This window comes from Osmia lignaria, chromosome 13 (assembly GCF_051020975.1).
Source record: "Osmia lignaria lignaria isolate PbOS001 chromosome 13, iyOsmLign1, whole genome shotgun sequence".
Taxonomy (NCBI): Eukaryota; Metazoa; Arthropoda; class Insecta; order Hymenoptera; family Megachilidae; genus Osmia; species Osmia lignaria.
Window position 1 is genome coordinate 252,737 of NC_135044.1, and position 13,085 is coordinate 265,821.

The following is a 13,085-nucleotide window of genomic DNA, read 5'->3' on the forward strand; positions in this document are numbered from 1 at the left end:
TTTCTTTTAGTAGTCATAACACTGTAAAGTAACGAAGACACGTGGCAGTTAATCTATAATTTCCTTGTTATATGTGGTATTTTATAGAACAAGTTTACAGTATGCAGTTATGTTACAGTTTACTATTTTCATAATAAGGTAACTTTGTGTCCTGAACATGTAAATACAAATAATTTATTTGTATTTACATGTACAGTTTTAAAATGTAGTAGAAATTTTGTTTTACCTGGTTTTAAATATTTGCATCCAAGTCAAACATTGTACTCCTTTAATCAATTTTTTTAACATATTTCTATAAAGACCGGTAAATGTATATATTGGGTTGGGGAATAAGTTCGTAGCGCCTTTATATTATCTTTTGTTTTACAACAATTCTTCTGCTGTTTGACAAAGTATTATAATATTCATTCGATAGAGCTCTTTCTGCTCTACAAAACCGAATACATAATTGATTAATTTATTATTATAACTATTGATTTTTGTTCAAATAAAAGTCTTTAATACAAACGCTACGAACTTATTCCCCAACCCAATATTTGTAAGTTTGGTTCCTCACATAAGAGTACATATTTGTTACTGAAATTAATCAAGAAACCCATTGTGTGAAAAATAATGCATCTACAAATTCAGAACAGAATTCAACAGACTGAGCACATGATTAATCTACTTATCTTAAAAGACTTGAACCTCTATGAGGTGCATTTATTTATGCAGAAATAAAATAAGAAAATCTTGATATTATATTTACAATTTTATATATATATATATATATACATATATAAACATATGCATTATTAAGAATTCAAATTTTATAGAAGAATTATGATTTGAAATATATTTGTTAGTAATGTAACTTTTTAGAGAATAGCTCATATTTTTTTGTGTATTTGAGTTTTAATATTTTTGTACTATTGCAATTAATTGTGCCTTTTAAGTGTTCGCTGTTAACAGAGAGAAGTTAATGATAAAATACAATTCTTCAAAGGAGTTTTATCAGTGTGTATAGATTTAAATATACTTCATTCTATAAATATCTGAGTATCATTATAAATTATATGTTTACATTAATTAGAATCTACTGCTATATCAGAAGTTAATTGTATGAAATGTTTAGTATGTTAGTATGAAATATTTGCATCATCATTCATTATTAAACTAAATTATTTTTAATGGAATATTTTGTATGTACAAGTTAGAGTAGATATGATTTAAATCATATATTTTTAAATAATGAAAATGTATTATTAATTGATAAATTAGTTATTTATGTATCATTTCATCTGCACAAAAATGTATAAGTGTAACAATATTAATATTTGCAATAAAAAGAAAATCCTAAATATTATGCTCTTTACATTCTCATCTTAGATGGCGCTGACAATAACATGAGAGATTGACGGATGACACTTTAGTTTCTTCCTATTTGTAGAGTTTTGTTCACCCTGTATGTACATACATACATACATACATACATACATATGTATGTACACATACGTATACTATGACCACGAAGTGAAAAGTAGACTGTAGAAGGTATGTACCATATTGATGATGTTGATGAGCCTTCTGAATCTAGCCGAGATGCGCAAACCAAATGCACTTCTGTAACAAGAGTAATACATATATACATATGTATGTACCTACATAAATATCCACATAAATGTGCATAGTAGGTGTGATTTGGACGTAAGATGTTCTCAGTGTTCAGAGGTAACAGTTGATACATCGCTTGGCGGTACGGTTAGGATACATTATCACAGGAAGAAGGGAAAAGAAAATTGTTTATAAGAATAGTGTGGGTCGTAACAATGGGCTATGCAATGGGACTAAAATTCACGTGAATGGAATGTATTACTGTCATGTAGTACGTACAATGACGTATAGACGTCAAGAGAATATAAAGTACTTATTTTTTTTTCCACTGTTATCATGGATTCCAGATTGAGGTGGGTATATTTTTCATTTTCCATGTTCTTTTATAAATATCGTATCATGGATATTTTTAATGTTTCATTACATTTGCTGATATCTTTTTTATGCTATAAAACCATTTCTTTTGCATGCTACAAAAAAGAAGTGAAAGTTGTCCATAATATAGTATTGTTTAAATATCTTTTTCTTAACTAAAATTCAATTTACCACGTTTGATAAATTAAATGACAATACATTTGTTAAAATTTTAGAAATAATTATTATTATATTTTCATACATACAAATTTCAAGTATGCGAAATAGGCGTATGTTTGCTATGCATACACATATTGTGTAACATATGGCGCAAGGTAAAAAGTAATTAAAGTAACGTATAGAACATTTGCATTCGCATTTGAATTATCTGTATAGGTTGTTCAAATTGTATTTGAATTCGACGTTATTGAAGTAATATGTTATTACTTAAATGTTTGATATCAATATTTTTAGGGACAATGTACAACATCTTTTCGAGTGTTTTTGTGAAATAGCTGCACCATTAGGAGAGAGGCCACCTTGGATACTTCAAAAGTATCCTACTTCATTTTCGGATGAGGAAATACTTAAATCTGTTCCAAAATTTGCATACCCGTGTGAAATTGAAAAGTAAGTTTTGATCCTGTACTAAATTACAGTTAACTGTTGAACAGAATTTAATTCTATGTATATTTATTACAGTCTGTTGGTGCAACATTTTTCATTTGTATTCACTAGTTCAAAATGGACGTTTGGATTTTGTCGACACGATCCTAAAACAGATACAGCTTTAGTAATCTTAAGTGCATTACCATGGCATGAAATATTTTACAAGTTAGTATATTACTTATTATAATAAAATCAGCGGACGATCTTGTTCATAAACTACGATACTTTATATTTTAAATAGGCTTTTAAATAATATTGCAACCTTAATGAGTACTGGCACTGGAGAAGATCTCTGGAAATTTCTTGAAACTGTGTATAGAAGTTCAGTTCCCATTCCTGGTAGTTCTATATCGATCCCTGTACCAAATTCTAAAGTGGTAATCAATTTAACGAGTTTGCACTTGGTATAATATTTTATTTAAATTACACATTTATATAATTTTCAGAATTTTGTTTGTCAAAGTCCGAAACAATTTCAATTACCAAGTATACCTGAAAATGTAAGTAACTAAATACCCGTTTCAGCATTTATAAGAAATTAGTCTAAATGGCAGTAAGCTATATGTCAAGTATCAACTATGTGTTATTTTAGAGAAATTTGACCGAGTATTACAGTGCTGTTGATGCCCAGAATATGATGATAGTATTTGCTTCTATGTTATACGAACGACGAATTATTTTCACTTCAAAACGTCTTTCAAGATTGAGCGCATGTGTTCAAGCATGCAACGCTTTAATATACCCGATGATTTGGCAACATATATACATACCAGTACTACCACTATTTTTAATAGATTATTTATTAGCACCAATGCCATTTTTAATCGGAGTTCCTGCTCCAACACTTCAGGTATTTAGTAAAATTAATTAATTCATATTTATATCCTTATTGTTCTCTTTTTCTTTTCAGAGAGTACGTAAAGGTGATTTAGAAGAAGTAGTAATTTTGGATGCTGATAATAATACGATAGAATCGCCATTTCAAGACTTGGAATCCTTACCTCAGGATGTGGTTCGTATAGAAATATAATTTTATTCTTGATGCAACAAAGTTATTCGTAAGAATCGAAATATTTCTTAAATAATAAAATAAAAAGTTTCTTTGTCCCAGGTGACAAACTTGAAAAGGGCATTACGTAATAGACCCGCGCTTCTCGGTGATGGAGTGTCAAGGGCATTTCTGCGTGCATTGGTACAATTAACAGCTGGCTACAGGGACGCATTAACGCTGGAACAAGGACAAAGTATTACTTTTGATCGAGATGCATTTATAGAAAGCAGACCTCCCTCGATGCAACCTTTTGTACGAGAAATGTTGCAGTTACAAATATTTCAACAAGTATGAAAGAATACATTAAGCGATATAGAGAATAATTTGGATCTAAATAAATTTCAATTTATAATAATGATGATTTCAGTTTATAGAAGAAAGACTGAATATGCTTAATTCAGGACTTGGTTTCTCGGATGAGTTCGAAATGGAAGCTTGTAGTTATTCCGCTAAATCTGGTAGTAAATTTATGCAGCAATACCGGGAATGGACGTATACCATGCGAAAGGAAAGTTCCGCGTTTTTCCGCAGTGTGAAAGATAAAGTACGTTTATTTGAATATTTCATTAAAAGTATTTAAAAAATCGGCTTTCATATTGTCATTTTGTGTTTTTGATTGTCTTCGATCCCAGGCCAATCCAGCTGTAAAATATGCAGTTAAATCAGTAAGTTTTAAGACAAACGTATCAAATTTGCTGCATTTTCTATTTAAATATTATTAACTGACAAAAGGAAGTAAAGTAGAAAAAACTAGTAACAAATCTAACATTGCATACTTTAGTAAAAAGTACATTTAAATTTGATACTATTAATATTATATTCACAGGTAAAAGACAAAGGTAAAGATATGAAAACAGCATATAAAGGATTAAAATGGAAAGGTATAAGTATACAATTTTTAGTCATTATAATTCAGGTATATCGATTAGTGTTTAAATATTTTCCTTCTGTTCTTAGGTCGATCAAATAGAAACGAAACGGGTATGAGGTTTTATCAACCAAGATCTGCGCCCAGTTCGCCTACAGTGGATAGAAGGCCTATTGATTTTACATCTCCTTCGAAATCACCAAATGGTTTTACAGCTACAACTAGTTATAGAAAAGATCTTCGGATGCGAAATAGCAATTTTACCGATTCAAGGTATGCCTCTATTTTTATTATATTTTATATTTTGCATTTTTTAACATATAGTTGATTTGTGTCGTTTAAGTTGCAGTAGACAACAATATTCTCCATTGAGTCCTAGCTCTCCAGAAGAATCTGATTCTCCACCAGAAAGGGTAAATATCGATCTTATGCAAGAACTTCGTCACGTGATATTTCCAAATACACCTCCTATCGATAGAACAGTAAGTGTACGTTCAGTTTTAATAGAAAATTATTGTTCAAGTTACCTATGTTCAAAAAGTTTACATGAAATCCTTCAATCCTTAAATGTTAGTAGAGTATATATATTTTGTAAAAACGTGCAGCATTTATTGCTGTACAAATGTCTATGTGCAGTTTCAATGTATTTGAGATATTGCTTATTGAAGTATGTATGTGTAGTATTAGCACTGATACATGATAATAATAATAATTTGAGGTAAATATAAAAAATTTTTTTAAAATCACTGACCAAATTTTACCGTGTTGGTCAAAAATTTTAGAAACATTTTCTGCGTTACAATATGTACAGATCTTTAAGAATTACATATCATGCATGTACCATCTTTGAAAAATTCTTATTTCTTTTGCTATTTCAATACATATAATTACGTTAAAAATATAAAAATATTTCTTGGAATGTGTAATATTATACAATTAATTTTTTTTAGAAATGTACTTTCGATATATTCTTAAAATGTGCATGAATACAATGCAAGAACGTATTATATTCGTATTCATTTATTTAATAGAGTTTATCGAGTAAGATAAATATTTAGATAAATGTAAGAATGTTTCATGCATCACTTTCAGTTGAAACCAGTGCGCAGCTTAGACAGCTTGAGACCTGCATGGAATGGACATATGCGGCACGGTCCTCCGCCTAATCCAGTTGTCACAAATCCAATTGTTACCTCCTCTTCACAAACAATATCCTCTAATCCACATTCCACCTTAATTAGTTTGGTAGATCAGTCAAATGTTACGTTAAATACCAATGATAATATTAATACTCAAACTAGTGTAAATAAAACATATCCATTTGATTCTTTGGCCTTGAAAGTAAATAAAGCAGGAGAAGAAATTGATAAATCATCAGAAGAGTCTGTTCATAATGCACACTCGAGTAATTTTTTGCATGAATTTACAGAACATAATACATCTTTGTATTCGCAAAATACGGATATAAATCATTGTAAGAATGGTTTTGAAAATTGCTCAGAAAACACTGAAATTTATCCTGATGATGTTTTTACAAATTATAATCTAGATGTAACGAAACATTCTTTCGACAAATGTCTGAAAAATTTCAATTCACGCTTTCATTTGAAAGAGAATGATCCTTTTGATACAAGTAAAGTATTTATACCTTCCTATTTGCAACCACCGATCTTTCAAGCTACAAATGCATCGTTGTCTGTTAATTGTCACGTTCCATCCCATGCATACAATAGTACATCTTACTCTGCACATTCGAAGGTAAACGTCATCATTCGTTACTTATTTATCAACTTATATTCACTTTTCAACGATCATTACATACAGTCATTAAACCTATGATATACATTTATCCCTTTTCTTCTTTTTTTCATTTTTACGAATGTTAAATGTTTCTGTTTTGTCAAAAAGAAAAAAGAAAAAACAATGTAATCGTTTGTCCTTTGAAATTAAATTTTTTGTTTTTATATTATTAATATGCCATTTGTTTTTATGCCCATAGGATTCTCCTGAAGTGCCAGATTTAATTAGATTAGATTCTACCACAAGCAGCGAAGACTTCGACCCGCTACTTTCCAAATCGTCGGAATTCACCAATTCCAAACAAATGACTCAGTCGTTACATATTCCTGAAATGGGCGAGGGTCTTAGCAATCCGCTATACCCTTACTTTCAACCATTGCACAAAAATAATGACAAGCAACAAAAATCCTCCGATAATATCGGTGATTTGGATTTGTTACAAGCCTACGGTTTGGATTTTAACAAATTTAGTATAAGCAACGGCGATTCACCGACGAAAAAGTCTAACATATGTAACACATCCGAAAACAGTATTAATGTAGATAATACGTTCAGCTTAACGTTGAATACACCTGCCATTAAATCACAAAATAATTGGACAAAATTCGAATAAGTAATAAATTACCGTTCACATATCGTAATTGTACATATAATGTTAATACTGTTTTTCTTTTCTTTCTTGTAATTCATGTCGTAATAAGAACTAATGTAAGTTCAATGCCTACAGGAAGCAGTAGTTAACAGAAATTTTACAGAACGATAACAATAGTTAATATTAATGACTTCATAGGAGGGTGGAGATACAATAATTTGATTTTCTTGCACAACCGTAACATTATACATTTTTGATATAAAGAAATTGATCAATAAGATTTACAATACTTCCAAATGTTTTTTGTCGCGTAATTTTTGAATCATTGTTTCTATAGATTTAATTATACACGGTTTCGTACAAAGTTTGTTTCTATCGATGCTTTTTATTCAAAACAGGGGATATGTAGTTAAAAATTACAAATACACTTTCGTATAATATGTATAAATAAATTCTTGAAATCTTTACATATACATATATTAATGCTATAATGAATATCATGCAATATGATAGCAACATAATGCATAATACTGACTGTATGAAACGTATACTTATCTGTTATTATTCTACTGTAATCATTTTCCTATGTTATTTTCATAAATAAATTATATTTAATAATAGATAGAATATAATCGATCGGAACAAATTAAGTACGATATTGAAATTATTAGTTCATCCTTGTTAGATTTTAAATATATTAATTTTAGTAGTTGTTGCATTTATTAATAACGCTTTATAATAAATGAATGTAAAAATACTTTCGGTCAAAAAAACATCATAATCATTTGTGTTCTTTTTTTTTGCTTGAAAAAAAAAAAAAAAAAAAATTAAAAAAAAGAGAGATTTCTGATTATAGATATACATACAATTTTTTAATACCATAAGTCAACGACCAAAAATGTTAGGTACATTTTCCAACTCGTTAAATAAGATAAAAAGCAAGAAGAATTTTTGGTAAAAGATAATTTAAATACAAAAGTAATGCAGATATAAAATTTTGAACCCTATATTTTTAATTAAATATTACATTGTTTGTAGAGCCACTATTGCATCGGTAATTCGTTTCAATTCTCCTTCGCTGTTAATCAACTTTTCTTTGTTACTGTTTTGTACATCTAAAGGTACCTTAACATTATAATCAGGAACTTCCATAGCTTGTTTGGTTTTATGTATAATATCTAATAACTGTTCTTTCTTTTTGCAAAGTTTCTCCAACTCTTTCTTTGGATCGATTAAACCCTTGAACGTCCATAAATATTATAATTAAATAATGAATTCAATTAATGAATAATTTATCAGTAGTAATATCATACCTTTAACAATAAGTGTACTTGTACTTTATCCGTCACAGTAATGATAGCACATCCTGTTGATGGTTGTTGAGTGCTAAGCGTAGAATATGCAAGAGTTTCGATTAGTAGCTGATATTCCATCAGTTGATCTTTTAAACTATCATTGCTGCATACAAGAAAAGCTTCAGTCTTTATTTTATTTGGTAAGTTGTAAGTTGCACGCGTTGATCGGATATTTTTTATTACTTTGTTAGCAAATTCAATATCCTTTTCTATCTCTTCATTTCTCCAAGGACACTTAAGAATAATCGCGATAATTAAAAACTACATTTGTAGAGAATGTATAAAAACAATAATAATAATAATAATAATAATGTTCATACATCTGAAGTATCTGGGTATGGACTGACACATATACTTGGATAAAGATGTTTCGCGTGTGGTAAACGTTGATACAATTCTTCAGTTATGAACGGCATGAATGGACTCAACAATTTTAATCCTATATCTAGAGTTTTAAACAAAGTTTTTCTTGCTGCTAGCTTTCTCTCATCATCGTTACTTTGAAATACTGGTTTTAAATACTCCTAAAATGAGATTGTTAGTCAATAAGCAATGTATTGGATAGTCTAATTCCCGTATAATTATAATATACGAACCAAATAAATATCGCATAGATCATATAACCAGAGATTATAACAAGCAGTGGTGGCTGTTGGAAAATCATACTCCGCCATTGCTTTATCACAAGTGTTCACGGCATAACTTACACGCGAGAGCATCCATAAATCCACATTTGTTTCCTTTGATACTTGCTTTATTCTGTTATTGTGATCATGTATTTTGCAACTGCATTGAGGTAATATTTTACCTTGTTCAACGCGGAACGCAGATTGTTCTTGTGCACTGAACGATGCTATATGTTTATACCAACGTTGCAAATGAGGATATTTTATAAAATCAACGTCTAATTTAACAAAGGTTTGATAAACCTTCACGTCAATTTGTGATGGATTATATCCGTCTAGGTAGGCATAGTCTCCTAAATAATTATTTAATGCTTCCTGTACACATCTTTCTTTCAAAGTTTTATGATACCATTTTTTGTCACCTACCACATTGTTATCATATTGATTTTTCTACAAAAAAATAAAATGCAAGTTTACAGAGGCAATTGAAACCTTTTACGAATATAATCAATCAATTTTACCACCAATTGGTTATCTTCACAATAATTGATGTTGGAATCCAGGTACATGAAACAAAACTTTGCTGCATTCCATATTTTGTTACAGAAAAAACGGTATCCTTGGACGCGATTGATGTCCAGATTAATATCGCGACCTTGCATCGTATAAGCACAAAGAGCAAACCTTAGAGCATCAGTTCCACACTCAGGAATTCCTTGCGGATAATCACGTTTCTGTCCTTCTATAGCCCGTTGAAGCTCTTTTGGCTCCAAATTGGAATTCATTAGTTGCTTATGAAGATTCTAAATGGAATTTCAACTTTAAGTATCTGTACAAAATTATAAGATCGATGGATATTATGAAACGTACCTCCAGTGATATTCCGTTAATTACATCCATGGGATCTATAACATTTCCTAAGGATTTGCTCATCTTCCTTCCATGCGCATCTCGTACCATAGCGTGTAAATAAACTTCTCTATGGAAAGTTTCTTATGTACATATCTAATAATATGAATTTAAACGTAGCGATAAATATATGTACATACTTGAATGGTAATTTTCCTGTTAACTTTTGCCCGAGAAATACCATCCTTGCTACCCAGAAAAATAATATATCGTGTCCAGTTTCTAACAATGTTCCAGGATAAAATTCTTTGAACTCGTTTGTCTGAAATAAATTATTTTATTTTAATATTAAACTAAAATGATATTACTTAAGCTAAATAGAACGAAAAACTGATTTAAGATCATGTACGTACCTCGTCCGGCCATCCAAATATCGAAAATGGAAACAAACCAGAAGAAAACCACGTATCTAACACATCAGCATCTTGTTCCACAATAATGTTATCTACAGTAGTATTTAATTTTTTAGCGGCCTTTTCTTTTGCTTCGTTTTGTGAATGCGCGCTCACCCAATATTCATCATTTAGCTGATTAAAACAAATTTGTACGTTAAGATTATATTAATTTCCATTATGTTCTCAAAACTGACCTTCAGATTTGCAACAGGATTAATTGTTTTAACAGAATAAGCAGGAATACGATGACCCCACCACAGTTGACGAGAAATACACCAATCTTTTATGTTTTCCATCCAATGGTACCAAATCTTCTTATACTGATCCGGAATAATTTTCAGTTCACCAGTTTTTACGGCGTTCATTGCTTTCTCGGCCATTTCGTTGCATCTTATGTACCTATAAATGAAAGATATAATTGTAACTTGATCTAGTTATGCGCTGACATTAATGTTACTACTATAATATATAATTACCACTGAGGTTTCATTAATGGTTCAATAACATCCTTAGATCTACTACATATTGGTACCACCATAGGATTATCCTTAATTTCAACTAACAAATTTTTTGCTGTTAATTCTGTTATTATATGTGTTCTAGCATGGAACCGCTTAATTCCCTGTACATAGAAATTTGTTATGTTAAGAAATTTTCCAAATTGTAGTAAATTATGTTACTTTAATTAAAAATTTACGAATACCGTAAATTGACCATAATCTCCGATAATATTCCCATTGTCATCAAAAACAGTGATAAATGGCAAGTTATGTCTTTTGCCTACTTCGTAGTCATTAGGATCATGAGCTGGTGTAATTTTTACAGCACCTGTAATACAATATGCATAACTGTGATAAAAGAATTTGTTATGCTGTTATATCTTTTTACCTGTTCCAAATTCCATTTCGACAAATTCATCGGCTATAATAGGTAGCTTTCTATCACAAAATGGATGTTGTACATATTTTCCAATATACTGAGTGTATCTAGAATCTTTTGGATGAACAGCAATGGCTGTGTCCCCCAACATAGTCTCTATACGAGTAGTAGCTACTATTATCTTTTCTGTAGAATCTACAATTTCATAAGAAAATAAAACTAGCACGCCGAATTCTACTTTTTCTTGATATCCAGGAATTGAAAGTAATGTACGACCAGTTAATTCAAGTTTATCAACCTGAAAATGACGTAAATGAAATACTGCACTAGAAAAGTACATAGCTGAAGATTTACTTTTTAAGAGAGAGATTCTTACCTCTATGTCCGAGATAGCACTTTTTAATGTACAAGACCAATTAACCAAGCGATTACTTCTATAAATTGTGCCCTCGTCGTGTAACCTTATAAATGCCTCTGTAACAGCTCTACATAACTTTGGATCCATAGTGAAACAAGCACGATCCCAATCACACGAACCGCCTAATTTTCTCAACTGCGTGTAGATTCCGTTTCCTTTCCTAAAATTCATTCATTGTATAAAGATTTATCATATGTATACAAATTATCTCAACTTACTCTTCCTTCCATTTCCAAACTTTTTCTATAAAATTCTCTCTCCCCACGTCGTGACGCGTTTTTTTCTCTTCTTTCCAAAGTTTCTTTTCAACAACCACTTGAGTAGCAATACCTGCATGGTCACAACCTGGGTTCCATAAAGTTGTACGTCCTTTCATACGATTCCTTGTAAATCAGAAAAGTCTTTTACATAAGATTATTGAACTTGAGCAATTAAATTAAAGTTTTATTTTACCATCTTGTAATAGTATCTTCTACAGCACTGGTTAAAGCATGTCCAAGGTGAAGGAAACCAGTTACATTAGGAGGAGGTGTCACCATAACAAATTTTCCATTAGGATTTGACTCTGATATACTTTTTCTCTGTAGTTAATGATAAAGAAAATGATGTAAAGAATTTTTAAATTTAATCTTTAACCTATTTTAATATATATATATATATATAGTATTACATACACCGTATTCAGGTTTGAAGAAACCTTGCTGTTCCCACCATGCATACCATGCTGCTTCAACATACTTTGGACTATATGTATCAGGCATAGCACATGTAACATCTTTCTTCTCTCCTATAGGTGTATTTATTGTGTATACAGCAGATTCTTTGGATTCTTTCTTCTTTTCAATTTTCTAAAAGAAGAAAACAAATAAGAAACCCTTACGATATGTATCATTTTTCTTACAACTGTGAAATAAAAGCCATATGGATAAGAGGAACATTAACAATTGATAAAAGAACAATATGAAAAATTTGAACGGTAACATTGTGCATACTTCATATTTTTCCTTAGCTTTTGGAATTTTATCACCTTCCTTCTTTTCCTGCTTTTGTTTAAACTTTTCCAGTTTCGCTAATTTCTTTGCCTCTTTCTGCAACTGTTTTGCGCTCTTCTGCGGAACTTCATTTAGCTCGTTAAGTTCTTGGGTTTTTATGTCAACCATATTGATGATCTTTTGTTATTCCTTTGGAATAATTAATTTTTCAAATAACAAAGTCGACGAAAAATTATTATGTCAACCGCATACTTTCCATACACTTTCCAATACTTTCATTGCACCATCGCATTCGTACTGGATTACAGCAGTCAGTGACTACAGATATAAAACGACAGAACATGTTTTGTTGTTCTCAAAGGGTTACGATTTTGGGGATCTTAGACACCCCGAGGTAAAGATAGGTTGTGCATTACACAGCACAGTTAGTATATAATACCTGTTTTCAGCCCCTCTTACTCGTAATCACAACTGAGAAGCCACAGTTTTGACTCCCTTTGATTCTGCTTTTTTTAGAAGTCAATCAAAATCAATGCCAGACCAAGAAATTATTAAAATAATTGTTTGGCAAACTTGTACTTTCA

General features: G+C 30.5%; 2 protein-coding genes across 12 annotated transcripts; one reads left to right on the top strand and one right to left on the bottom strand.

Annotated features, from left to right (window-relative positions):
• The first annotated feature begins 1,492 nt into the window (after window positions 1–1,492).
• On the top strand, window positions 1,493–7,586 carry LOC117610149 (DENN domain-containing protein 1B). 11 transcript variants are annotated; one of them, XM_034337186.2, is made up of 15 exons: window positions 1,493–1,946; window positions 2,422–2,577; window positions 2,650–2,781; window positions 2,858–2,993; window positions 3,063–3,116; window positions 3,209–3,466; window positions 3,527–3,628; window positions 3,728–3,955; window positions 4,035–4,211; window positions 4,300–4,332; window positions 4,494–4,548; window positions 4,625–4,808; window positions 4,879–5,023; window positions 5,628–6,293; window positions 6,535–7,586. In XM_034337186.2, exons 1-15 carry the CDS (start codon window positions 1,930–1,932, stop codon window positions 6,946–6,948), a joined length of 2,757 nt encoding a protein of 918 aa, XP_034193077.2. In that variant the 5' UTR covers window positions 1,493–1,929; the 3' UTR covers window positions 6,949–7,586. The 11 variants fall into 11 exon arrangements, with proteins under 11 accessions (XP_034193077.2, XP_034193079.2, XP_034193081.2 ...); XM_034337188.2 differs by having other exon boundaries at window positions 4,885–5,023; XM_034337190.2 differs by having other exon boundaries at window positions 1,494–1,946; window positions 4,879–4,948.
• Window positions 7,587–7,742: 156 nt separating this feature from the next.
• On the bottom strand, window positions 7,743–12,820 carry ValRS (Valyl-tRNA synthetase). The gene is made up of 17 exons (XM_034337183.2): window positions 12,502–12,820; window positions 12,184–12,357; window positions 11,963–12,090; window positions 11,728–11,892; window positions 11,468–11,669; window positions 11,101–11,389; window positions 10,916–11,040; window positions 10,689–10,834; window positions 10,407–10,611; window positions 10,171–10,344; window positions 9,958–10,079; window positions 9,779–9,887; window positions 9,430–9,711; window positions 8,879–9,358; window positions 8,603–8,806; window positions 8,241–8,516; window positions 7,743–8,166 (listed from the first exon to the last, which is right to left on the bottom strand). The coding sequence occupies exons 1-17, from the start codon at window positions 12,667–12,669 to the stop codon at window positions 7,951–7,953; spliced, it is 3,465 nt and encodes a 1,154-aa protein (XP_034193074.1). The 5' UTR covers window positions 12,670–12,820; the 3' UTR covers window positions 7,743–7,950.
• Window positions 12,821–13,085: the final 265 nt, after the last annotated feature.